Here is a 27919-nt window from a genome sequence, read left to right on the forward strand (position 1 = left end):
ATAGCTTGATAGATATGTTCCTGCACATTGTATCTTTTTATTGATGAGATCATTGTTTAAATTGTTGTTGACCTAAAGGAAAGTTTTTTGTTTTAACATTAAAAGCTTTTCCTGATAGTAAGAAATGTGATTATGACACAAAATCAGACATTTAAATGAATTATCTTACTAAGAGACTCACAGGATTATTCCATTGGATTTCCTAAGTCTATAATCACATTGACTATACTCTTACTTTCTAATAGAGTTATTATCATTTCAGGTTCATGACATCTCTTCACTGATATTTTGCTATACGTCTTAGTACATTAACAAGGTCATCCAGAAGAGTATAACACAGTAATGACAATAGCAAAGACCCATTTCTGATCTTAATGGGAATTAAGCTTTGGTTTTCTCATCTGTAAAGTGAGAATATTTATAGTGGCTTGATTATGCTAACTCTGAACATTTGTCTTCCTGAAGACAAAAGATGAAACCAAAATCCTTTCTAGCATTACATTCTATGCTCCTGATATTTCCCTTTCCAAAAGTGGTATGGTGCCCATTCATTTTTGACCTATTTAAATGGTAACACTTTTTTTTTCACCTAAACTAAAAATCACACTATGACTATGTAGAATCCGACAATATAAAAATAAAGTCATATTCTGAATTTGTTTATATACTTTCCTTTTATAGTTTACCCATCTATGCTCCCCTCCTCTCCTCCACACACACATACTTCCTTGTAAATTCCTTGCTAGCTTTTCTGTCTCGGCTGTTTTCCTTATTCCATTCACTTAAAAAAAAAAAAAAAATTAGCACTTATAGTGGACCAAGCACAGTGCTTTACCTGTAATAAGCAGTCCATCAGTGCTGAATGGATGAATCCTGGCCTTCTATTCCCTAATTTCACTAGTAAGGACATTAAGACTGAGAAGTTAAGTGACTAACCAAAGATCACACAAATCATCAACCACCGAGCTTCAGAATTCAGACATTCGATAAAGCCAATGCCGACCTGACCTTAAGAATGGCATTACGAAGGTAACTGTACAAACAATATGAGGGTTTCATCTTTCAGAAGTAAGAGAGCTCCCTGAAAACTCAAAGCAAAATGAATACAATACCATCTGATCCTTCTGTACCACACTTCAAACCAATGGAAGTCCTGCAAATTAATTTGGACTCTTAGATCTTAAAATAGTGTGTGGAGAGGAAGGGTATCCTTTTTATTTGGGAAAGAGGATTTGGGAGAGTCACAGTGGAACATTCAGCTCTTTGTCTTGTCATGGCAGAAAAAAGCAGACAAACGTTCAGAGTTAGCATAAATATCAAGTGCTAGTGTTTTCTGCCTGAAAGCTCAAAGAGCAAGGCTTATGATTCCACCCATTCTGTGGCTAAACAAGCAAAGTCGAAATGAATTCCTATTGCTTTGGGGGGAAAAAAATCTAATTCCTTGGGAGTACATGGCTGCATTTCTTACCATGATGTATTAAAAAAACTGTAGCTGGGTATGCTTTAATACTACAGATAAACAAACGGACAGCACCGAAATATTTTAACAACATCAACACCCTCTGTTCATGTGGAATTGTTAACCATTCAAAGTAAATTCAACACTTTTACCCTCGAATGACATTCAGTCCTAATTTATTCTTTGTACCTAGTTGAAAGCCTAGAGGAAGATTTTATAGAAGGCCTCCCTTCCAAAGAGAAAAACGCGAGGGTTCTCTTCTTGTAGGTCTCAGTCTTTAGGACTGAGCAACCTGAAATTCCTTGGAATGCTCCTCCCGTCATGTTCAGATCAGAATCACTGCTCTTGTTTGTTGAGAGGAAAGTTCCCATTTACCCTCATCATTACTATGCCTTACAACAAGTACAGAGCTCTAGACTCTTTTCCTTCTCTTGATATCTTCACTGAGTAATAAACCAGACACCATTTAGGGAGAGAAGAAAAACACAGTACCAAGTGTCAGATGTTGTGCTTTGGATCTTGGCTCTATCCCTAGTCAGCCCCATGAGCCTGTACAAATAATCTCATTTCTGAAAGAAGTTGAGCAGTAACTACTTTAGAAGGTTGTTGGGAGGCATAAGTAAAATAAAGTATATGGAAGCACTTTATATATAAAAAATTAAAAAAAAAATATTAAATGTTATCTGGGGTAAGGTGGTATTATTTGGAGCAGACAGGAACTCAGATCAATTACTTTAATCCTGCCATTTCACTGAGCAACACATAGTTCATAAACAAACTAAGGCACAGAAAAGCCAAGTGCTTTCTTCAAGGTCACACTGCTATTTGTGGTCATGCCAAAACCAGAACCTGGGTTTGAACTATTCCACTTGGGTTTTCTTTTCATTACTGCAAGAGACACATTACAAGGAAAAGGAAAGCTAACCTGGGAATCTAGCCTTGACCTCTACAACACCAATCTTTCAAATCATTAAGTGAAAAATGCCAACGCACTTCAAAGAAAGAACATGCAGAGAATATACTTCCTTTGTGAGGACATATGAAACTGCACATGTACAGATGGTAAGCCACCATGAGCATTTATGGTCCGTTTAGGACATAAAAGGAAAGCTATAAAAGCTGACCGTAGCTCTTCTGGCAAAGAGCAGGATTTACTACAGACTTTATAATTGGATACAATCATGAGAGGTCCTCGGAATCAAAGATGAGCCAGTAGGATACAGCTTAAATAGAGCCTGCTCTGACCACAGCTCCAGAAGGCCCAGAGCAATTTGCGGTGTTGTGGCCACATGCCACTACTTCAAGTAAATTTCCCACAAGTTGACATTTCAGTTTCCTGACTGCTGTCCAAAACAAGGGTGGATTTTGTGCATTGAACTTCCCTTGCTTCATCATAGCCAGGATTTTGGAAAGAGAGAAAAAGAAGCTTGTAAAAATTAGTGGGGATTTAGAGCCGGTAATTTTTTTGTATTGTTAAAGTACTGGTGATGAGGGATGTCAAACAACCATGTCTCACCCTGGCTCCAGTGCCTTTGAGATAGTCTGGCGCAATCTTGGTAGGATTAGGATCAAAAGTATCCCAGCTACACACTCTTGGGCCACCTTCTAAGCCTTATCAAATACACACACACAAATACACATATATATGTGCCTATACAGTATTACGTGTGTGTGTGTGTGTGTGTGTGTGTGTGTATGGAGAGACAGAGAGAGAAAAGAGAGAAAAAGAGAGGTCATTTTAGCTCTTTTTTGTGAGACCAAATCTAGAAATGACAGATAGTGTTGTGGTGGGAGTTATGACTCATACTTATTTAACAATGGACAAGTGCTACCAACTGTATTTCAACTTCTTTATGTTATAGTTACAATAATAGGAAAAATTAACATTTCTCAAGCTCTTACGATGTGTCATTCTTTTAAGAGCTTTACAGTTTGTTTACTCTTTACTATTAAGTAAAATGCTATTTTCTTTTCTTTTAAAATCAGGAAACTGAAGACTAGAAGGTGAAATAACTTGCCCAATAACATGGAGTTACTAAGTGGTGGAACAGAATCCAAATCTGAGTATCGGGAGCCAGACTAGTGGCAGGGAGTCACCATCAGAATAGATGTCCCCAAGTATTCTTCCATTTCTTACCCTATATCAACCCATTTCTAACTGATCAGGTTGCATGAGACACTGCAGTCCATCTTTCCAAAGAATAAGACCCCTAAGAAACCAGAACAAATCAAGGATAAAACAAAATGCATTTACTATAATTTGAAAATGTAAAAGTTAAGCAGATTAAGCAACTTAGTTGCCTGATTTGTAACAGATGTAGCAGATCATAAGCAGTTAAAGCAAGACATCCACCACACTGTCATCATTTTAAAACAAAAATGATTACAGAGCATGATTATGCACAATGGTCTTTTGACAAAGTGGCTTACCTATAGTATAAATTCTCATCTTACCTCACATATAATGAAATGGGTACAACTGTATTGAGGATTATAATATATGACCAGAATGTTAAGAATCCTGAGAAGACAGAGTTCTTCTCTCTTTCATTCCAAAAGAGGAAAGTTCTGAATTGGTCTCCAACTTGATTCTCCCAGATTGAATTTCCTATTGCAAGAATAATTCCCAGGCATACCAGAAACCCAAAAATCTGAAATGAGAATAGAAGTCTGGCTAAGGTTAACTTGAACCCAAAACTCATCATCCCAACACAATACCGTCATACTCCTAATTCCAAGAAAAGGTCATTTGAAAAGACAGGCAAAGCTCTTCTTACTTATCATTAATCATACAAGTAAAATTCAATATTTTTATGTTGGAACTTGGTTAAATGTGTTACATGCATTTTCTCACTTAATTCTCCCACTGATTGTCTGAGATAGGGACAATCATTATTCACAGGTTAAGAATCAAAAACAGAACAAAATAAAACAGAAGCACAGAAATATTATAACTCATCCATGGTCACAAAGCCAATAAATTCACACCCTTGATTTATGATGAGTGCATATACTTAAGTGGCTTAAGTAAAGAAGGTCATATGTCCTGATTTTCCCTGGTGTGCACCAGTTTGTATCTGTTGTCCAGATGTCATACTAATTGTGCTTTCTCCTTTCCCCTTCAAAAGTGTCCCTGTTTGAATTATAAATTATATGGTCACCCAAAAGGAAGAAAATATCAGGGATAAAGAATAATCTGAGACTAGTCAAGACTCTTGGCCACAGATCTAGCTACACAATCCTTATTTACAGTCCACAAGAAAAAGAAGGATTAATTAAAATACAGCATGGCATGTATATTTTTTCTTTTGAGATTGAAAAATAGTGGGAAGCAATCTGAAAACTGTTAGCCAACTCTTAAATTGGGATTAGTATCAGGATTAGCAAAGCAAACATTTTGGAGGTGTCTAGAAAGAGAGCAAGGTTCACTCAAATGCCAGCGTTGGAAAGGAAAGACACAAAGTCAGTGAATAGGTAAGACCTGAGCCGAACAAGGGATTCAGGGGACTTTGTTTTGCCAAGTGTCGTACTGTGTTAAGAGACAAGACCAACCTCTGTTGAGGGAGGAGTGGCGCTAGGGAATAGAAATGTATTGAACTTATTTCCTTTTTTCGCCAAGAAGGAATATTCTGGCATTCTAGGACTACTTTCCTCTTTATTCATTCATGAACAAAATATACATGTAGAAGACATTTATGTAGAAAAAAAAATATGGAAAAACCTGACTTACAAGTACCTTAGAAAACCATGTGTTAGAGAAAAGTAGAATTGTAAATTCCTGAAATCCTACCAATTTGATACCTGTATCATGGTATCCTCTTTTATTTCAATGATTAATACTACAAATTAATTGAAGTGAATTACTTTAAGAACATTAAAACCAGTGGTACTTGGCATTAAATGCCCTAAGTAGGATGGACTCAGTTTCTAATTCTCCAGTGGATTATTTGATTTTCTAGTATGAAAGCTGGGATAGTCTCTCCTTCACAATCAGGCTATAGGCTTACCTATAGTATAAATTCTCATTTAGACTTACTGTGTGGTGGATATACATACAATTTCCATGCAAGCCCAGAAGTGGGATTAGGGCCATTTAAATAGGGAATTCTAGGAAGGGACACAAGCTAAGCATGTCCCCTAGGCCCTGGAGTCTCTGCCCCAAGGGGATGGGTATAGTGGGAGGAAAGCCCAGTTCTGAGGACACCAAATGTAAAACACAGAGCCTGCCCAGTATTTTGTGCCCAGTAAGAGTTCATGTCCTTCTTTCTTTATTCAGAGTCCCACTATCTTATATCAGTTAGGCAAATAAATATATAGTGAACTCAGACTCTTTATAATTGATTGTGAGTCTGTGATTGGGGTGGCGGGAGGGGCTTGGTTCAAAGTCACTGTCCTCATATTTAAAGTCAATGTCTTCCAACTTAATTCCAATATAAGGAGGCAAAGCAGTATTACACAAAAAGTCAGATAACAATCAGATGCACAGCGTGAGGAAGCACAAGATTAACTGACAAAAGTGTAGCATGCAAGGAATAGTCAACTGTCTGATAAATGGATGGTAGGAAAAATTTTCAAAAAATGCAGAAAAGAACAAAAATTCAGAGGAAAGAAATAATCCCATGTTAAGGAGGTTCAGAAGTTTTGCAAAGGAGGAAAACTGTGACCTGGGCCTTAGAAGATTCATAAGCAGAACCAGCTACACAATTTGTGGATCCCAGTGCAAAATGAAAATACGGGACCCCTTGTTCAAAAATTACTGATAATTTCTACATGGCGACAGGTGAATAAACCAAGTATGAGGCCCATTTGAGTGGGGAACCTGTGTAATTACACAGGTCACATACACATGAAGCCAGCTCCATCCATAAGCTATGTTGAGAAGACATGAGCAAAAGTAAGACAACAAAAGGACCGAACTATCTCAAAAATAATGTTTTCTTTTTTAAAAACAAATACTTGAAACATGGAGAACTTGCAAGACCATGACAGCCTCCATAAACACTATCTACCCTCTCATGAAAAATTCCACCCATGGTTGTGAAATTATAATCTAGAAAGTAGAGGGCAATATAACTAGGCCCCAGAAGCAAAATAACCAAAAACCAATTACACAAAAAGAATGAAGATTCTGAAAGAATTCCCAGCCATATGTAAGAAATATATTAAAATAAAAATGACAAGTGTTTTCCCCTAATTTTGTTATAGTATCTTACCCATAGTACTAGAGTATTCAACAGTTTATCAATGCTTGTCCTCTTAAACTTTGTCTTACCGCTGTTCTGCATTAATTTTGTGTCAGGACCTGCCAAAAAAAATTAAATAGCAACTTTAAAACGATTTAATGATGTATTACTACCATTAGTATTTCTTATCATGTCAAATGTTCCTGAAAGGAGAATAACATGTTTTTCAAAATAATGTAACTTTTATTAAGAACATGGGCCATTTTTAAGTTATATAAGATTCTCAACTGGTAGCTTAGTAACAACCCTGGAGACTGCAAGAGAATGGGTCTCCTTGGAATAGGACAAATCCAGATAGAACCTGCAGCTGAAACATTTGAGAAATGCTATTTTTTCAAAAAGCTGTGTATGGCTGTGGTTTTAGTTGAAGAAATGAAAGGTAACAGGCCAATCCAAGTGAGGAATAATTTGACATGTTAAAAATAATGCAGTAATAAACATAACTCGGAACAATGAGATCAAAAATAGAAAGTTAAAATCAGAAATCAAATTCTGGATCTGTTTCTCAAAAAGATCTGGGGTGCCTTTATGGAGAAACTAGAATAAATGCAAACAATAAATACATCAGCATATAAGTTAAACCTTTATTGTATATTGCACAGTGTGCAGATAATATACATTTTTTGTAAGGGCAGGAATTGAATCTTATGTTAGCTTTATTTCAGATAAATGCATTTTCTCATTTTCATTAAGTCCCTTGCTCAAGTAATTCTTCTTTAATTTTTTAATTTTTATTAACATATAATGTATTATTAGTCCCAGAGGTATAGGTCTGTGAATTGTCAGGTTTATACTCACAGCACTCACCATAGCACATACCCTCCCCAATGTCCATAACCCAACCACCCTCTCCTTACCCCCACCCCCTGGCAACCCTCAGTTTGTTTTGTGAGATTAAGAGTCTTACGGTTTGTCTCCCTCCCGATCCCATCTTGTTTCATTTATTTCTTTCCTACCCCCTCAAATCCCCCACATTGCCTCTAAACTTCCTCATATCAGGGAGATCATATGATAATTGTCTTTCTCTGACCGACTTATTTCACTAAGCATGATACCCTCTAGTTTCATCCACGTCATCATAAATGGCAAGATTTCATTTCTTTTGATGGCTGCATAGTATTCCACTGTCAGGTAATTCTAAGAATTATTATTATCTGCCTTCGAGTTAGATAACGAGATGATTAACAAAAGAGAGTATTAGAATATATTGCTAAGGAAATTCCACTAAATGGAAGCAATTAAGCTTTAATTATATCTGATTCCTCCATTGTTCCTCTCCACATCATCTTCTCCTTATTGTCATCAATCCATGTAGCCACTTAATATAGGGGAGAGGAAAACTGAAAGAATTAAAGGAGAGAGGCACATGTAAAATTTTATCCCATCCTAAAAGTCAGGGAAGAATGAGCACATCCTTAGAAGACTTTCATTTACTTAAAATACCCCTGGGGATAAAAATATATGTTTATAAAAAATAAAAAATTAATTAAAAAAATACAAATGGAAGCAAGGACTGGGGTCTCATAAAATTCAGTCTGAAGATGGAATTATACCCCACTGTCCTATTCCCAACTACTGCTGTGTAAAGGAGACCACCCACATTTTCTCAGAATTGTTTATTAAAATCATATGGACACTGAGGGTGGGAAGCATTTCTTGTATGGTAAAGATCATCAAGGGAAAATGAAGTTTGTGATTGGTAAAAGCTGAAATACTCAAAGACCCCAGTTTTGTACTAAAATTTTATATTTCTTAGGCATACCTATACACACAGAGCAGCAGAGAACACACCTAGGGGTTTTTAAACATTTGTCTAAATATATCTACAGATGCTGATTCACACATCTCTTCTTCCACTCATAGCCACAGATCTTGAAAGAATTTCTGTACTCAGCAGCCTCTGTTTTCTCAGCTCCTACTTATTACTCAGCCTAGTTTCAGATCTAGTGTTATTATCAAAACTCTCCATACCCCACCCAACCCCTAGTGACCTACTCATTCAAGGACCTGCTATTTACCAACCTTACAAATACCATGGGCAATACTGAACTTTTCAAACTACACACACACACACACACATCTGTTTGAAAAACCTAACAATTTCTTCCCAGTGCTCTTAGGATAAAGATCAAAGTTCTGGATACAGACCACAAGGCTCTTTATGGTCCAGATCCTATCCACATCTCTCATCACATGTCTATCTATATTGTCCATGTTCTCTATACTCCACACTGGCCTTAAGTTGTGTTTTTGTTTTTGTTTTTTTAACCTCAACATTTTCAGTCCTGATACAGGGACATGGTCCACGATGTGACTTTTAATTAGCTTGCTCTTTCTTTTTATATTCCTCTATGACAAACTCGTTTGAGTACATGTTCTTTTCTTTTTTTTTTTTTTTTCAGAGCACTTATCTCAGTTTGAGGTTATATATTCATTACAACAAATATCTGAGATTAAGGTCTCTTACTTCTACTGGAGTCAAAACCGCAAGAATGAATGGACTTCATTTGTCTTTGCTCACATTCTTAATCAGAAACTAATAAGAAGTATATTGCCTGCCACATAGTACGCACTCAATAAAATCTAATTAATTAGGTATTATTACCCTTAATTCACTAATAATGACACAAACTTAAAGTATTTAAGTAACTTGCCTAAGATTTCTTGTCTAGTAAGTATCAGAACCAGAATCCAAACCCAGATATAACTACCTCGGAAGTTCTTTGCTCTTTGTCACTATTTTAAAAACTATATGAAATGCTCCATTAATTCATTAATTCATGGACTCATTCAATCAATGTGTATTTAAGACTAAGACTCATTCAGATTCCAAACAGGATATAGATGACACACTGGAAAAGGATAACTGGAGAAAAAAAAAAATTCAAAAGGGACTCTACAAAACTGTGGGTGGGGTTGCAAGGGAAGAAAATGTTCATGCAGTAACCAAAGACTTAGAAGCAATCACGATGTTTCTCTATCTAAGCTAGAAGGGAGTGGTTACTGGACCCTAAGGGACAGTATAGAGTTTGCAGCCTTTAAGAAAGAGTGACTTTAACAATTATATGATCTCTTGGATACAAAGAATTTGAGAGGCAGGATGGGGGCTTGTGGGAGATAGGGAAGGAAAAAATGAAACAAGATGGGATCAGGAGGGAGACAAACATAAGAGGCTCTTAATCTCAGAAAACAAACTGAGGGTTGCTAGAGCGAAGGGCAGTGGGAGGGATGGAGAGTCTGGGTGATGGACATTGGGGAGGGTATGGGCTATGGTGAGTTCTGTGAAATGTAGAAGACTGATGATTCACAGACCTGTGCCCCTGGGGCAAATAATACAATATATGTTAATAAATAATAAAATAAAACTCACATTTCCAAACTCAAAAGAGAAAGAAAGAAAGGAAGTGAGTGACTTTAGATTGAAGTACCCAGTCAGCCTGAAGTGACTACTTCCGGAGGAAGTCTGGGGGAATAAATACCAGGATCTCAGTCTGCTTTCTACCTTTGACCTCTTTCCATGAGAATAGAAAGCCTAATTACAATGACAGAGCCTACCTACAAGTCAAAATTCAAAGAAACCTCTTAGTGTAAACCATACAAATCAGCTTCCCAAGGCAGAAAGAAGAGTAAAAAAATAGGACAGTAGACCTGGAGGGGCAAATGAAAAACATCCAACAAAAAAATCTACTGTACTGGTGCTGAGTCCTATGAATTTCTTAAATAAAGACATCTCCTCCACTCAGAAACAAGACTTCCTCCTCTCTTGAGCGAAAGAAAAGCTATTACTAGGGAGGCATGGCCTGGCTGTTAATGCATATTGGACCCTTGCAAATTATAGATTTGTAGAGTAAACCATGTCTATGTCAACTATATTCCTTACACAATCCTTAGTGATAGTTATAGAGTAATAGAGAAAGAATAGTTAATAAGTCATTTAGGATAACTTTCATAAGATCTAAGTGTTCACCTGGAACTAGTTCTCCAAATTAGATGTCCTAAGATTTGGAGGTTCTGAGACACTCATCTGTTCAAATCTGACATTGACCAAACCAACCATTCCTCTACCTGTCACTGTTCTAGCTAAGCTTTCTGTTAACATTCATGCCCAGACTAAAGTCAATGCAGGCATTCTCTGCTTTATAAATATCTGCCCCATGAAGAACATCTAACCATAACACAAAAAGCAGAGGATATTCCCCCACCTCTGCCTGCCAAGAATCAAAGAGCAGTACATCAGACCATTCCTCAGTCTTTGAAGCAGGCAGTGCACTCAGAATTGATGCTGGATGGAAGAAGAAGGAAAGGAAAGAAAGTAATATTTGTCAAGCATCCTCTTCCATATGAATGTTCTTCCTGAGTCTTCACAGTGACTCTCTAATGCACTCATTATCCCCATGTTATAGCAGAAGAAACTAAAGCTTGGGAAGTTTAAGTAACTAAGGCTTAACATCCTACAGCTGGTAAACAAATCTGAACCCAGCTCTGTCCAATCCTAATTCTGGGAGCTTTCTGATACACTTCTTGAGGAGGGGAGGGGGACCTGTTCAGTTTACCATCCCACTTCCTTCTATGTAGGCGCATTCTCCCAGAACAAAACTTCTGCAGAAATACATGGCCCCTGAGTGGCTCACACAGCTGTCCTAATGTTACATGCTGTAATTGAGCCATAGTCCTGAATTAGTCATTCTAAGCAAGTTCACAAAAATGTAAACACAACGTTGAGCTATAACCCATTCCTGGGATGAAGCCCCCCGCCAGCCAACTTCTGTGATAACAGGAACCAAACCAGGAGAACCTTTCCCACTAAAGGAGTTTCAAAAATTCTCCCCCTTCTTACGTGGGAAGATAAGTGGAGGCTAATATCTAAGCCTAGCTCTTTTTCTTAATGCAAGAAAGATGCAAATAAGAAAATATGTGACCATAGGTTTACTTCCCTAATGAGTAAAAACATCTGATAAGCAAATCATGAAAGCAGATGCATCCCCAGATAAAAGCCCATATACTGCCATCCTTCTAGGGATTTCTCAAGACCTTACAATGGCAATACCCCAAGCAGGGAGAGCCTTGCTGAAACCCACAGCTGAGAGTATTTAGGAGAAATTGAGAGGACTTTTCTAGGTTTGGAACACTTTTGAGTCTTTAATAAACATTTGTTGTTGTTGAGGAAAGTCAGTTAGGAAAAACATTCCAATTCTGATTGCACATATAGTCAATGGACCCAAAAACACATCTTAATTTGATGTCATAATAAACAGGATTTTTAAAAATCAAGGGCTGGCAATGGAAGCCATGAGTACAATCTGAGTGGCTTTATGTAATGAAGCTACTGTAAGCTTCCTTCGCAGAAGAATGCCACCTTGGGCCTGTAGAGATAAAGTCAAGACAGGAAAAGTGGCCAGCAGGAAGAGTAAAAGGCACTTTCGCTCCCTCCCAGCCTCCTACCCCCTCCCTTCTGTCCTGCACAGTCTTTCCAGGCCCCACTGTGGTGCTGACAAATAGTAGAAGAAGCTACAGAGTATAAACAGAAATGATTGCAGGATCTCCAAGAAATCTCTTCCAAAATGGTCGCTTGACCTCTGCAAACTACAAAATTAACAGCAGAGCAATGTGGGGCGGGGGGGCTTCTTTCACACACTTCCCCCACTTTAAAGGCAGATAGATTCATATATACATAATGGGAGTGATAGAGATGAAGTTCAAGAAAGAGAAATTAAACAGTATCTAACAACTACCAAGCAACTAAAGCCCAAGCACCCCTTAAGAATGGGTTCCTGGGGGCATCTGGGTGGCTCAGTGGGTTAAAGCCTCTGCCTTCAGCTCGGGTCATGAACTCAGGGTCCTGGGATCAAGGCCCCCATTGTGCTCTCTGCTCAGGGGGAGCCTGCTTCTTCTCTTCCTCTCTCTTGGCCTGCCTCTCTGCCTACTTGTGATCTCTCTCTGTCAAAAAAAAAAAAAAAAAAAATCTTTAAAAAAAAAAAAAATGGGTTCCTAATGCCAGTGGTTCCTCACACAGCAGCCCCCACCCAGTCCAGACTATTCCCAGGGCAGTGGTGCTACCCTCTGCTATCAGCCCAGAGCAGCACCTTGAGTGGAACAAAAGCACCTTCCTCATCCAACCTGGAGAGGTGAGGACAGCCCAGGCACACCTCAGGACAGGCTCCCCCATGACCAACCCGGGGCAGTCAGCGGTACCTGCAAAAATAACCATTCCAAAACACCAGCTGGTATTTCTCAGGATGCAGCCCCTCAGGATTACATTCTCATTGTTGAGTGTGTGCTTGCTGTCCTTCCAGGAGAGAACTCCCACGAATTTATCTAATTTGTTGTTGGGCGCCTCACAGACAACAATCCCTGTAAAATAAAAAACAAAAACGAAACCCTGTTTATGACTGACCTCAAACTCTCTTTAGCAGTCCACCATACTGTGTTACCACCCTCCTTCTAATACACAGCATATTTTTACTTTCCTTCTCTTTTTGACAGGGCAATGCTATGTATACAAGACTGTGCTAGAAAAAATAAGCTTGGTGGTGGCGGGGGTGGCAAGCGGGGGCAGTCTTCTGGAGGGCAGGGGTACAAAGATGGAAATCTATCAAGAGTTTTAACACAGCTTTCTGCACTTTCAAGTAAGAATGAAAAACTTGAGAGCCATGGATTTTTTTTCCTTAAATAAAAATCACTCCCTCTACGTCTAGTTTGCAGCAATGATTTCTGAAAACATAAAGCAGGGATTATCTTAAAAGTTTTTCTTCCTCTCTTTTTACTTAATGTGAATTTTCAAATAGGTTAAGATGGCACACTTCCAGCTTCACAACCAAAGTTAATTAGGTCTTTCTAGGCTCATCATCAATAATTCGGGGGCGGGGGAGGGGGTCCTATGATGTTCCTCCCCCTGGAAACCTAGGACTTGTATGCCACATGTGTCTGAGAATGCATGTGATTCCTTTCAGCTGTTGTATACTTCTTATCTTGATTAGATGCAGAGTTCTGGGGACCCTCAAAGCTACCATATAACTTGTCCCAACCTGGCCAGAAGACATTTCTAGTTTTTTTTAATTCCAGGCCCATTCCAAACCAAGGGTATGCCCATTCCAAATCAATAAATCAATTCGTTCCATTATTACAATAAGAAAATACACTTTCAGAGTAGGAGTTCTTTTGACAGAAAGCGAAACCAGAAATAATGTTGCAGGGACCCTGTCAAAACCTAAAACTATTAGATTAAATACGTTTGCATTACAAATGGTTGGGGTTAAACTTTCATAAGAAATGAGCACTAAGACTTGAAAGACAGAGGGAGAGATGAAGGAAAAGAGGAAGGAATAAAAAAAGAAGGCAGTGGATAGATCCAGATGGGCTCAAACACAACTCAGGGGTGAGATTAGCACCTCTCAAGAACAATAAAAATACATGGATTTAATCAAACCCAAAAGTATAAGTTGGAACCTGAAAAATGACATTTGAAACTTAAGAAAGAAGTCTTCAGCACTGACTGAAGAGAAAGGAGACCAGCCCACCCTAGAGACCCTCTGTAGTACTCACACCACTGACTGAGCACCTGAACTTAGGGGCTTACATGGACACCCTTCCTTCCTGCAATGGTATTTGTTCCTTTTAAAGCTCTTAGAGATGACAGCAGCCAGTTTTCACATGGCCTGATCACTCCTGACCAACCAGATCACTAACATTGGATCTTGCATGAAAAATATAAAAACAAACAAGAAACAAAAAGGAGTGAAGGACTCCAGCCCTTAGGACTACTTTTTCCAAACTCCATTTTCCCTTCCCCAGTTGTAACAAAATTGCTGCCTAAACAGCCCCAACTCAACAACATTCTCTGGCAACTTCCCAGACATCTACCAGTACATCAGAGTGCTGGCAAGAGGATGTGGGCAAGGCTAGACAACCTGTACAAAGTCATTCTTCATACAAAGGGATGTAGTTAAATTCTGGTTGCTCCCATTATAGCCTATCACTCATATTAAAAAGTAAATTGAGATTGACTTCAGCTGGCCCAACTTGTTTGGACAATTAGGTTGTGGAAGAGGGGATTTTTCTTCTAAATTCTAAGAATTCGTTACCTTTTTCTTCTTGACCAATAATTTTAATTCTTAAAAATTGCAGAAGCTTAAATTTAATATCACCAGCAAAACCTACAAAAATATTGGGTGAGAGCAACCCTTAGAACTTATTCTAGTTTCTGACCAAAGACTCAATTTCTCGAGTCTTCAAAGTTGGTCACCAATAAATAAATAAATAAATAAATAAAAATGTGTTTTCTGCAAAAACAACATGATACCCAGGCCCTGCCAAAAGGAATATAAGAAACAGGCTCATTTGGTCATTTTTATTGTCGCAAGCAGTGACTGACATGGAGACAAATACAGCCTTGAACATGTTGGCTCACTCCTCCCTAGCCTCAAGGCTCATCCACTTCTGGCCTGACACCAAGGGTGTGGTTCTAGACAGGAACAGGCAGTAAGGCCAAAGTGTTCTGCCTAAGCTCTTGAAGGCCAAGCCCCAATTCAGGCTTTCTCAAAGAGTGTAGTCCCACTGATTTAAGTACTAAATACAGACCCTGGTCAAAACAAAATGGGTGGGGGGGACAAAACCAAACTACATATTTTGTCTTCAGAAGTGCTCAGCCTCCCCTTTCTTGGGCTTGTTAGCATCAAACACTTCCAAACTTCTATTCTTCCCTTTTCTAAGAAAGAGTGACTCGTTTCCTCTGAAGGGAGCACTGTATTAATTTCTCTATTCCATAACTTACCATAATGACTACACAATAAATATTTGTTGGAGAGACGGCAAAAAAAATTCATATGGCTTTACGAGAAGTACGGAAATGAGAGGGGAGCTAAAGTAGATCTAAGATAAATGAAAGAAGTGGGTATATTTCCATGGTAATAATGACAAAGAGGACTGGAAGGCCTAACAGCCTCGCCATCTTGGGAGGCTTAGGTTGATCTAACTCTAAAAAGATACAAATAGATCTGGAGACAAAAGTGAGAACCTTTAAAGTGCATTAGAAGTAATCAAATACATACTCTAACCATAAAGCACAATAAGGAGTAGGGGAAAACGTAAGACCCTTCTACCTTTTCCTAATAGTATCCTAGAAAAATTAGAGGCAGTAAACAGTTTGACAATGGATGCGAAGACAGTTTAGGGAAAACGGCATTTTCTCTCAGGCAGTTGTTCACTGAAAACATGACTTTGTGCTCTAAACATCTTAAATGGGAGATAAAGCAAATGGGAAAAAATCATGTCAATAATGAAAAAGAAATATCATCAAACTACCTTGTTTACTTGTTTGCCCCCTGAAGAGAACAGACAAGAAAGCAGAGATCAAGTCACTCAGTTCACAATCACACCGAAATGTTCTAGGTCCACCCTAAACAAAATTCACAAGGTATCATTCTCAACCTCCCTCAGCACTCTAAACTGAGTCCTCTGGGTTTGGGGTTGACTATCAACCTATCAACCTTCTTCAGCTAGAGCATTATCTCAAAGTGGAAATCTATAGTTTATCATGAAAATGGAACTCAGTACCCAATACTCCATCATTTTCCAGAGAAGCTGGCTTTATTTCTTTCTATGTATTATTATTAACAATATTTCTTGATTATCTGCATGGCAACTCTTTAATAAGGCAAATTATCTATTGAACAAGACATCATCATCATTGCCACAAGAGTTTCTCCAGTCAAGAGTTTCTCAGAGTTTAAAAGAATGCCCATTATTGTTGTTCTAATGATGTGATAAATATATATTTTTTTTTCTTACAAAGAAGAGTATCACCTTTCTATTCTCTAAAACCTCTTCATTCTTCAAACTTCAAGCTTCAGCCACCCATCATTGCTACCATAATTGCCATATAAATGCTAGCAGTAAAGAGAGAAGTTATTAGTTGGGCTGTGCTTCTGTCCAGGTGAATGGGAAAGTATCTAGTAAGTAAAAAGTCTTAAGATGTTAATCAAGCTTTTTTTTTTTTAACCAAAAAGACATGCTTGTGTTTGTGTATTTGAATTACACACATGCTATTCTTTAGAAAGGACCACAAAATACACAAAGATTCCTGAAATAAAGAGTCAACCTTTCCCTGATTCAGAACTCAGTATTAAGAGTCATACAAAATATGTAAACTTGTCATAAGCTGCAAAAAAACAGATCCTAGTCCAGTCAGTAAGAATATGCAACAGATTCTTAAACACATTTGGATAATTTACATCTAGGGCTTTCCCCAAGGCATAAAAATGGCCAGTTTATAAATGCATAATTGACAACTATCTCCAGTTACTTATTTATAAAAACCTTTTCTATCTGCGTAAGACTTTAACATGAAAAATTGAGGCTCACTCTATTTTTATACTTGTTCTAATATCAGATCAAGTTTTTTTATTACAAAATTTAACAATGTATCAGTTATATCCTGATGTTTTCAATAAATGAAAATATTTATGTGACAATTTTTTAAATAAAAAGGTTTACCTACCAAAACTCAAAACTATCTTGTATGTACTCTCCTTTATTTGGCCAACTCTTCTATACTATCTTGTCAGGAATCCTGACATTCAAGATCACTGAGAACATTGCTGCTCTTTAAAAATATGATGCCATCTGAGTCCTAGATGGACTGGATCGCTGGTAATTAATTTTGTATCTTTAGATTCAGAGTATTCTTAAAATTTATTTCTTATCCTGATCCTAGCTAAGTTGTCATGCTAATCCCCTCCCTCTCCAATGCTGCCTTTTTTTTTTAAGATTTTATTTATTTATTTGACAGACAGAGATCACAAGTAGGCAGAGAGGCAGGCAAAGAGAGGGAGAGGAGAGCAGAGATGCGGGACTTGATCCCAGAACCCTAGGATCATGACCTGAGCCAAAGGCAGAGGCTTTAACCCACTGAGCCACCCAGGTGCCCCCCAATGCTGCCTTTCTTGTAGTTTACAGCCTCTTATGGCCTTCCATAGTATAGGCTTTGCCAGCAATCTTCGGTTCATGTTCTGGCTCCTTCACTTAGTCACCATGTGGCATTGGAAAAAGCTTTCAATGTATCTGAGTCTCAGATTCCTCGCCCATAACCTGGAGGTAATAATAATCTCTTCATCCCAGAGTTATAAGGATTTCATAAGATAATGTGTGCAGTTACTTAGCACAGTGCCTCGTGTCAATCTCATGCTGAAGGCCTGAGAACTTTAGGACCTTTACCTAATTAAAGGCTTCTTTGGGAACGAGGATTTATTCAAGTCTGTCTTCTCTGCTGGGCTTGGGCTCTATCTATGAATGCAAGGCCTGAGTCTGTCTTATCAACCACTGTATCTGCAGGCTTAGCTAAAACCTTGTCATCATGTTAAAGATACATTTACTAAGTAAATGAACAGGTAGGTGACTGAGAGAATGAATGAAAGAAAAGAATGAATGAAAGCCCTAAGGAAGCCACCAGCAAGACGCTATCCTTGGGTTTGGGTGCAAAGATGGGAAGCGAGGGAGACTCACAAGGGATATCCTAAGGACCTCCCCCTCTCAGTTTTGAGCCTTAGGGTCCACAGGGGGGACTTCTCTAGGAATAGCATTGGGAAACTGAGGTCTTCAAATACGTAGAAGATGTGCACTTATGCTTCAAGAACAAAAAGCTGTAGTTTGGTCCTAGAGAAAGTATTCTGGCCAAGCCTCAGAAGAAAAACCACATGGTAACTAGAAGCAAAAATAATACCATACCCAGATTTGCCCAGAAGTCACAAGCTAAAAGATATACTTAGCCCAGACAGAGCATGGGAAAGGGTGTGCCTCACATCTCTGTCTCATCTATTAGACCATGCCACAGCTAGTCAGGGCATTTCCAAATGTACACAATGTTGATATCATGCTTTTAGTTTAAACTAAAGGATGCAGTATGTGGTTTTAATTCCCATGACTCAAGGAAGTTTTTTCTAGTCCCCAGAGGAAAACCTAAAATCTACCAATACCCATTACAACAAAGGTAGACAGAGAAGACAAAAAAAAAAAAAAAGAGGGAGTAGGAAAAGAACATAGTAAAAGGATCAAAAGAAACCAGATAATACATATGGAGATATTTTATAATCCTACACAGTTTGTATGGCATCTTGTCCCTAGGGGATGCTTAATAAATAAACTTCATAAGCTAATTAATATGGACAGAGGGATGGAAAGAGAAAAGATGAAGAATTACAGAAAACTAGATAATGCATGTACAGAGCTAACATAAGTAAACTAAAAAAAGGACTGGAAGAGGAAGATGAAAACAGTAAGAAAGAATGCCAAACGAGAGGAAAGGAAGAAAGGAAGGAAACAGTGGCCTGGGTAAAGAAATGTGTGTATACAGTGTATAATATGTGACTGCATGTGTCCGAGATTCAGGGAGATGCTGAAAAGAACATGCCTAAACTAGGGCTTAAAAGCAAGAGCATTCATGGGAAGAATTTAGTGTTTACTAAGTGTCCCATCTCTTTTAAGACTTTCCATACCACATCTTACATCACCCTCTTGGGCTTTAAATTTGGCTGCTAATAGGGGAAATCTAATTTGTATATTGTATCTAATTCATTTCCCCTTAATCCCTCTATCCATTTCAAGATGCTTTCTTGGAAACAGGAAACTTTAAGGTAGATTGAAATTCAACCCAAAATTTAAGAATGGAAGAGCAAATTCAGCAAAAATCTGGTTCTTAGCCCAAAAGTATACCAGCCTTATGAATTTGGGATTATGTGTTTTCTGAGAAGTGACCACAGTTTAAGTATAAATGACTAGAAGAAAAAAGAGAAGTCTGTGTTGTCTTTGAGAAAACAATTATATGACAGATTTGTTGAGTTACCTATGCTCTGTGAAGCAAATTCAAGCCACATCTAGTAATAACTGTTAACACACTTTAAAAATAAATTGTATGACATATTTAAAAAGACTAGTTTATATATAAGCAAGTTTCTTAATCTTTCAGGATACCCCATCTGTGAGAAAGAAACTGTTTTAGGTGAGGAAATGTTTTCTTGCCTCAGTCTGAGCAGCACCACTTGTATGGGCTTACATTTTGGGCTTCTGTGTTAAATTTTGTTTAAAAGGGATTCTGAAGAAAAGACATTATAAAACCACCACATCAGATGATCCCTCTCTCAGCCGCCTATCTTCCAAGAGGAGGGGACCCAGCCTCTTGCTTTATCCTGCAAGTTCCCATCAGGAAGCTTCTGTCTCACTCCATCCTTCCACCCACCATTCCCAATCCCTTTACCTTGGGCCCCTCTTCCCTGGCTTTCTGGGGCCTGATGTTGATCCTGCCCTCTAATTTCTGGTATTTGTAACTATTTATTCATGCACTGAACAAGTATTTCTTGAGCACCTACTATACACTAGGCATTGTTCTAGGAACGGGTTATCTATCAGTGAGCAAAACAAAGATCCCTGTGCAGTTTGCATTGCAGCAAGTAGAGATGGACAATAGAAACTTGCTTAGAAAATAAGCAAGTTATGGAGTATGTCAGATAGTGATATCTGCTATGAGAAAAAGGAAAAGCTGAACGGGGTAGAGGGGATTGAGAATAAGAGGAGTCATATTCTGACTAAGAAGGATTCGTGGCTCCATTCCCGCAGTTGCATGTAAGAAATCAACCTTCTGCCATCCTGGCCCTTGATATCCTATCTTGGCAGTGACCTATGATCAGAGTTCATGGAGAGTACAGTAAAGACAGTGCTCAACAAATACACCTCCTTCTTATTTCCCAGCCTCCCTTGCAGTTAGGTCAGGCCCATGTGGCTCATGCTGGCTAGTGAAACGTGAGAGGAAGAAGCAGGTAAAAGTCAGCATGTCCCCTCATCTAGTCATTGTTTTAATGTGGTAAACTTAGAGGCTATTAGTCTAGGCACCATGGGTCTAAGATGGAGAAGGCTACCTGACCTAATCTCAGAATGTGACATGAGCAAGAAATAACCTTCTACTGTTTACACAACTATTTCAGGGTTGGCTGAACTGAACCACAGTAGAGGCTGTCTGTGCCACTATCAGAGAAAGTAAACTAGGTAATTTTAACAAGCATTTTCTGCCTTTTTATGTTAAAGAAAACCAAAAAGCATAAATTTTTACTCCTTCATAGGTTGATAGAGGAAAAAATGTACAGTTCTGCCAAGAAAGAAATTATTAATGGGAAATTATATTTAGGTTGCCCTTTTAGGACTTCGTAAACATTCCATGAAATATATTAAGCTAGTATTTTGATTCATGAACACAACTTACTTTTGTTGGATTCTTAGAACAGTAAAATTTCATTGAAAAAATTACTTAGTAGAAAATATTGTAATTTGTATTACTCTAATCAAAGTATTTCTTGGGCAATTCAAAGTTTCCTGGCTATTCCCCTGACTTAAATTCCAAACTAGAGGAGTATTTTTTTCTATAAACCTGTATTATAACAGTACTCATTTAAGAGATCAAAATATTAACAGAATCCAGGCAGAATTTATAGGTGAATGCAAAGTACAGGCAATATAAACTCTAAGCTGTGCATTGGGTAAATTTTATAATAAAAATTTGCCTGCACTTTAACTCATTGGATCATGCTAAGACCCTTGACCACATTTTTCTTTGGTGGATTCAAAAGAAAACATTTGGATGATAGTCTCGAACTCAAAGATTCATTAATAAATAAAGAGAAGGACCACCTGTACCCCAATGTTCATAGCAGCAATGGTCACAGTCACCAAACTGTGGAAAGAACCAAGATGCCTTTCAACAGTTGAATGGATAAAGAAGATATGGTCCACATATACAACGGAGTATTATGCCTCCATCAGAAAGGTGAATACCCAACTTTTGTATCAACATGGATGGGACTACAAGAGAGTATGCTGAGTGAAATAAGCAGAGAGAGTCAATTATCACATGGTTTCATTGGGAGATGAAGCAGAGAAGTGAGTTGGGGGAAACTGGAGGGGGAGACAAACCATGAGAGACTGTGGACTCTGAGAAACAAACTGAGGGTTTGGGGGCAGTGGGGGGCGGTGAGCCTGGTGGTGGGTATTAAGGACAGCACATATTGCATGGAGCACTGGGTGTGATGCATAAATAATGAAATGTGGAACACTGAAAAAAAATAAAACAAAATTAAAAAAAAAACAATCTATATGGAAATATTGATATTCAAGGCCAGACATACAAGTGTGTAAAACTAGAGATCACTGAGCAATGGGAGGAAGACCCCAAAGATTCTCCCAAAGCTTGTCATGGTGCCTACAGTCCTGTCACTAGTGGTTCTTCCCTTTGACTTCTGAAGGATTTTGTTTCTCTGTGAGAGCTTTAACAGAAAAGAAAAAGACCAAGCTGGAATAGAACAGGCAGAAATGTTTCCCCATGCTGAGAAGAAGGGACTGGGTTGAGTGGTGCGAAGAAGGTGATGACGAAACCATGGTCTAAAATAAAAAGCGACTGATTAATAAACCAGAATGTTCTTCCTGAATACTTTCTACATTTAAGACATTATGCCGAGCATTTTGCACAATACAGAAATACATGAGGCTGGATTATCATCTTGGTGATGTCTGTAGTCTAGTATTTGGTCTTTGAAGATTTTGTTTATTTATTTGACAGAGATCACAAGTAGGCAGAGAGGCAGACAGATAGAAGGAAGCAGGGTCCCTGTTGAACAGAGAGCCCGATGCAGGTCTCGATCCCAGGACCCTGAGATCATAACCTGAGCCAAAGGCAGAGGCCCTAACACACTGAGTCATCCAGGTGTCCCAGGATTTGGTCTTTGTTAAGGAGCCAGAGAAGGGATGGATGGCTACACCTAGTGTTAGAAATATAAGTGTGGACTGTGTTCATGCTCAGCAAATCTGCACAGGGCCCCAGAGAGGCCAAGGTCAGGCAAGGAAAGGGTACTGTGGGACTAGAGGAAATGAGATCTACCGGAACAAGGATGAAATGAACAATGAATTTATAAAGCCACTATCCCCTTGGTAAACATTTTTACTCTTTAGCGTGAGAAGAGATTATAGGCTTTGATGCCTGCAGAATTTTATGTCCTTCCACCAAATAAAAAGGAACATGAATTGGATTTCGGATAATTAGTTCTATGACTTTTGGGTTTTGAGGTTTTTGTTTTTCAGTTTTAAACACTTACCATCAAATTTTGCAAGTCTGCTAAAGTCTGCTCCAAGCTCTGAGGTAACTGATAGTGCGTGGCGGACTTTAAGGTTTGTTTCCCTGTGAAATTAATTGACAGGACATGAGTTTTTATATGGAACAGCCCAACAGCATCTTACATAAAGTAATCAGGCAGGAGCAGCACATGCAAAATCCAACAGAAGAGATTCAAGAAACGCCCTTCAAATGTCATTCACACCTCTCAGTCAAGTGGACTCGGTAAAGTGGACAGGGCTTTGCATGCTCCTAAGAGTTGGCATTCCACACATGGCACATCTCTATAACAACAAACAGTAATCTGTTTTGTTATTTGAAAGAACAGAGGATATAATAAATATGGTTTCATTCAAATCCACTCAGACATCATGCATGAGTTACAAAACATATTAGGAATGGGAACACAGTTGCCCAGATAAAAGAGGCCAGTATCACTCTGGAGTCTACTATCTACATAGGAATTTTAGTTGTAAAAGATGGTCATGGCTAATTTCACAGTAGCTGAAATTAAAATGGGAAAAGGAATACAGCTTTCTTTCTCATGGAAAATCAAGCCAAAAATCCTATAAGTCTGGGATCATACAACCAGACAGTAATTCAGCAGGTCACAGTGAGCTGGTCATCTACTTCTAGGCAGAACCACACATACATTGGATGGATGGCCCTGAGGTATTCATGAAATGACCAGCTGTCATAATTCTATGGCCATTGCTCACATCTTGCATACAAGGGCTTGTCATGCCAGTATTCTCACTGAGTTCAACCTAATTGTCTTCTACTGTAGCTTAACATCATCTGTCAGAGTTCTATCTTTTATGGAAGTGTTTAGCAGTGAGTTCATTCTGTCAACAAAGACTGATTTGAATACATACCATAGTCACCCATGAGATTCAGTGCTGCCCCCACAAGGGTTACTGTTCTCTTGAAGGAAACAAGTGGTAGGTAAAAAGCAAACATCACCATTTGTAAGTACAAACCATGAAATAACTGAATTTAGAGAACCAAGAAGCAGACACTCGAGAGGGCACTTAATTTAAATTTCCTGTAAATGAACTTCACGATGATATTAAGACAACATGAAATCAACCCAAGGAATACCCTTTGGTTAAATAGCTTTCTCCAGGAAACACTAATTTGGATATATAATTGAAGTTAATTTGCTAAATAGTAATCTCATGGATCACTAATTGCCAAATCTATCAGTTCCTAGGATGCAGAAATATGTAGGGGTTGAGATACTCAAGAAGAACTTCATAATCCATTCATTTAAACAAATTTTTCAAATAATTGAAACGTTCAGTGACACCATCTAGGCCAGACAGCCCTCATTCCTTAACCCAGTTCTACACATCATGTCATTCAGCAAGGTTTATCATCATTTTAGGTTACTTCCTCAGGATTCTCTTCAATATCTCACTTCCATCTTCAGATGCAGAAAATTAAAGGAAAGCATAATCACACATAGAACTTACTGATTTTTAAAAATTTGCCAAGACTCCTGATTAATATCTTGTGTCATGCCATACTCTTTCTTCCTTAACATGCTTCATTATCTTGACTTCAAACTTCAAAAAGATTTTCAGTGTAAGAATAGAAAAAATCCTGTGTACCCTTTACTCAGTTGCCCTTAATGGTAACATTTGCAAAACTGTATTACAATATCACAATATCACAACTGAAACTGACATAGTCAAGATGGGGAACATTTCCATCACAAGGATTTCTTAGGTTACCCCTTGTAGACGCACCCACTTCCCAGCCCCTTCCAGCCCATCTTTAATTCCTGGTAACCACTGACCAGTGGTCCCTTTCTACAGTTTTGCCATTTCAAGAATGTTATATAAGTAAAATAATATGGTATGTGACCTTTAGGGGCCTTTTTTTACTCAACATAATCATCTGAAGATTTCTCCAGGTTTTTCTATGTATTCATATTTCATTATTTTTTTATTGCTCAATAGTGTTCCATGATATGGATAGTTTGTTTGACCTGTTAAAGGACATATAAGTTCTTTCTAATTTGTGGATGTCACACATAAGGCTGCCATAAACATCTGCGTACAAGTTTTTGTGTAAACATAAGTCTTCATTTCTGTGGGATTAAATGCCCACGAGTAAAATTGCTGGGTTATCTGGTAGTCGTGTGTTTGGCTTCTTAAGAAACTGCCAACCTATTTTCCAGAGTGATGGTAGTATTTTACATTCCCATCAACAATGTGTGAGTGATACTCTTTCTCTACACTACATCCTTGCCAGCATTGGGAGTTGTCACTGTTTTTAAGTTTAGCCATTCTGATAGGTATGTATCTCCTCATGGTCTGAATTTTAATGTCCCTAACAGCTAATGATGTTGAACATTTTTTTTATATGCTTATTTGCCATCTGCATGTCATGTCTGGTGAAACGTCCCTTCATATTATTTGCAAATTTTCTAATTGGATTGTGTTTTTAGGATTGAGTTTTGTGCAATTTCCATACATTCAAGATAAAAATCCTTTGTCAGATAGATGGTTTGTAAATATTTTCTCCTAGTCTATAGCTTAATTTTTCATAATAGGGCCTTTAGCACAGCAAAATTTTTGAATGATTTCAAAAATTTCAGCAATTTTTGAATGATTTCATGAAGTCTAGTTTATCAAATTACCCTGTTATGGGAGGATAAGGGAAGTTAGAGAAGAGAAGGGAATTGGGGGAAATTGGAAGGGGAGGTGAACCATGAGACTAAAAACTCTGACTAGCCCTAGATCTTGAAGATTTTCTCCTATGCTTTTCCCTAAAACTTTTATAGTTTTATGTTTTACATTTGAATTCAATTTCCTTAATAGTTACAGGGCTATTCAGATTGTCTATTTCATATTGAATTAGTTGTGGTAGTTTGTTTTTTGATGACTTGGTCTACTTCAAGTTGTTAAATTTATGTGTATAAAGTTGCTTGTAGGATTTCCTTATCCTTCTGATATCTTAATGATCTGTCATAATATCCCCAGTTCATTCATGATATTGTTATTTTGTGTCTTTTTTCCTTTTTCAGTCTTCCTGAGGTTTATAAAGTTTATTGATGTTTTCAAAGAATCAACTCTTTGTTGTGTTAATTTTCCACTTCTTGTTTTCGGTTTTCAAGTTCATTGATTTCTGCTCTTGTCTTTATCTCCTTCCTCCTGCTTGCTTTGGGTTTATGCCAGTATTTTCTAGGTTCTTGAGATGGAACACTGGAATATTTAAGACTTTTTCTTTTCAAGTATATACATGTAGTGTCATAAATTTCCCTCTCAGCACTATTTTAGGTTCTGCCCAAACCAAGGGTAGGATCACACATGTCACACTCCATTTGAATAGCCCCATAGAACAATGATTTAGGAGGCAGCAGTTAAAACCAGGGGCTTTTTTGTCAGACTATCAGGCATGAGTACTGGCCTCGTTTTTGAGAAATTTGGAGTAAATTACTTAGTATCTCTAAGCCTTGTCAACTATACAATGGGACGTATATACTACCTACATCAGAATTAAGTAATAAAATCCATCTAAAGAATGTAATAGTACTTTTAAAGTGTAAACATCCAATAAATGTTTTTATGCCAGCCAGACATATTGAATCCACTGAAACAGAACTGCTATGTTCCCTATAACTAAATTTTTTGATTAACATTAATGTCAGAACTCCATTTCTCTCTTCTTTCTTCACCTTCATTTCACCCAGTTCCAAAAGATTGCCTTCTAAAGTAATATCAATGCTTCTTTCCTCAGAAACTCATCAATACTCCTCTAATTTTCCTTGGAGAATCATATAAAAGTAAAAAAAAAAAAAAACCTAAAACAAAACTTTTCTAAGGAATATGAATAAAGAGTCCTATACAATAATTCACACAGACATGTATAACTTACTGCTTTGGAAAGAAAATAAATTGAAGAGAAAAAGACAGAGCTTTCAAAGGAGCCACAAAGTAATTAACAAATGGAATTTGCAAGTTAGACTCTCATTTGTTCCACGAAAATTAAATGAAGAATAAGGTTTATATTGAATACTGTTCCTAAAGCTATTACTACTAAATTAAAAACCAATCTAAATAATTATTCTAACTTTAAAAACTTACCCATCAAGCTCAGCAGTTTCAATATAACAGAGGCCATGTGGCTCACTACTTGATAGAAGAAGCAGATCAGCCTATTAAAAAAAAATCATAAAGAATATATGAGAAGGGAAGACTGGTTGAAACCCTTCTTTGTTATACTACCTCTACTAACTAATGAGCCAGGAGAGCCTTAGATTAAAAAAGTGAGAGAGGTAAAATCCTGTTCTACCTCTCTGCCATATATGCCCCAAATCAAATCTTCCCTCTCCTTCCCTGTTCCTGTTGGGTCCACCCCTTCAACATCAGAATATAAGCAAGAGCAGGGGATATCATATAAATTAATAGCCACTTCATTTACTTTTTTTTTTGCAAGAAATAGATATAATTCTACATTCTCATCTTGATAATTATTAATGGAAAATATAAAATTTTCCCCAATAAGTGAGATAATTGGAAATGTTTCCATACACATACTTTAATTCTCTGTATTATGACTTAAAAGTAACAAGCAGGGAAAGCTGACAGGGAAAGGATAGAATTAAAGTAGGAATGAATGGAAAACCATAGGGGAAAAAAATAAAGCAGGCAAGGAAAATTTAACAAGAAAAATTAAAAGAAAAAATTTAAAATGTAAGAAAAAAATGATGGGGTATAAAAAAGAGAAAAGAGAAAATAAAATAGGGGCTAAGCAAGAGGCAAGAAAGAATAGAAAATGCTCCAAAAAACGGCAGAAAACATTCAGAAACCAAGTTGTGGTGATGAGGGAGCAGGAGGCTGGCTGAGGACAAAGCAAAAGCTGGCGCCTTGCACCCCCTCTTCACCCGCTCCCCTCCATATGTGTAGCATCCCTCAGGCAGCCCTGATCGTCATAAAACGATAAATAGTTAACTTGCAGGGATCGCAATCCTGCAGAACAGGAATCTCCCTTGCTCTACAAGATGTCCTAGAGACCTAAACAGGGAGGTTACCTTATCAATAGCACAAATTTCCAGAGGCAAAT

At 37.8% G+C, this 27919-nt stretch overlaps 1 protein-coding gene across 3 annotated transcripts in view; it reads right to left on the reverse strand.

The window, feature by feature from the left end:
• Nucleotides 1-27919, reverse strand: part of ATP8B4 (ATPase phospholipid transporting 8B4 (putative)) — a 255071-nt gene that overhangs the window by 93427 nt on the left and 133725 nt on the right. For all 3 annotated transcript variants that reach the window (XM_059372800.1, XM_059372801.1, XM_059372802.1), the window contains exons 8-12: nt 26941-27011; nt 22830-22912; nt 12895-13053; nt 6673-6761; nt 3914-4110 (exon numbers count right to left, since the gene is read on the reverse strand). In XM_059372800.1, the coding sequence (XP_059228783.1) occupies nt 3914-4110; nt 6673-6761; nt 12895-13053; nt 22830-22912; nt 26941-27011 (599 nt within the window). The remainder of the gene's footprint in view (nt 1-3913; nt 4111-6672; nt 6762-12894; nt 13054-22829; nt 22913-26940; nt 27012-27919) is intronic.

Source organism: Mustela nigripes, chromosome 13, assembly GCF_022355385.1.
Source record: "Mustela nigripes isolate SB6536 chromosome 13, MUSNIG.SB6536, whole genome shotgun sequence".
Taxonomy (NCBI): domain Eukaryota; kingdom Metazoa; phylum Chordata; class Mammalia; order Carnivora; family Mustelidae; genus Mustela; species Mustela nigripes.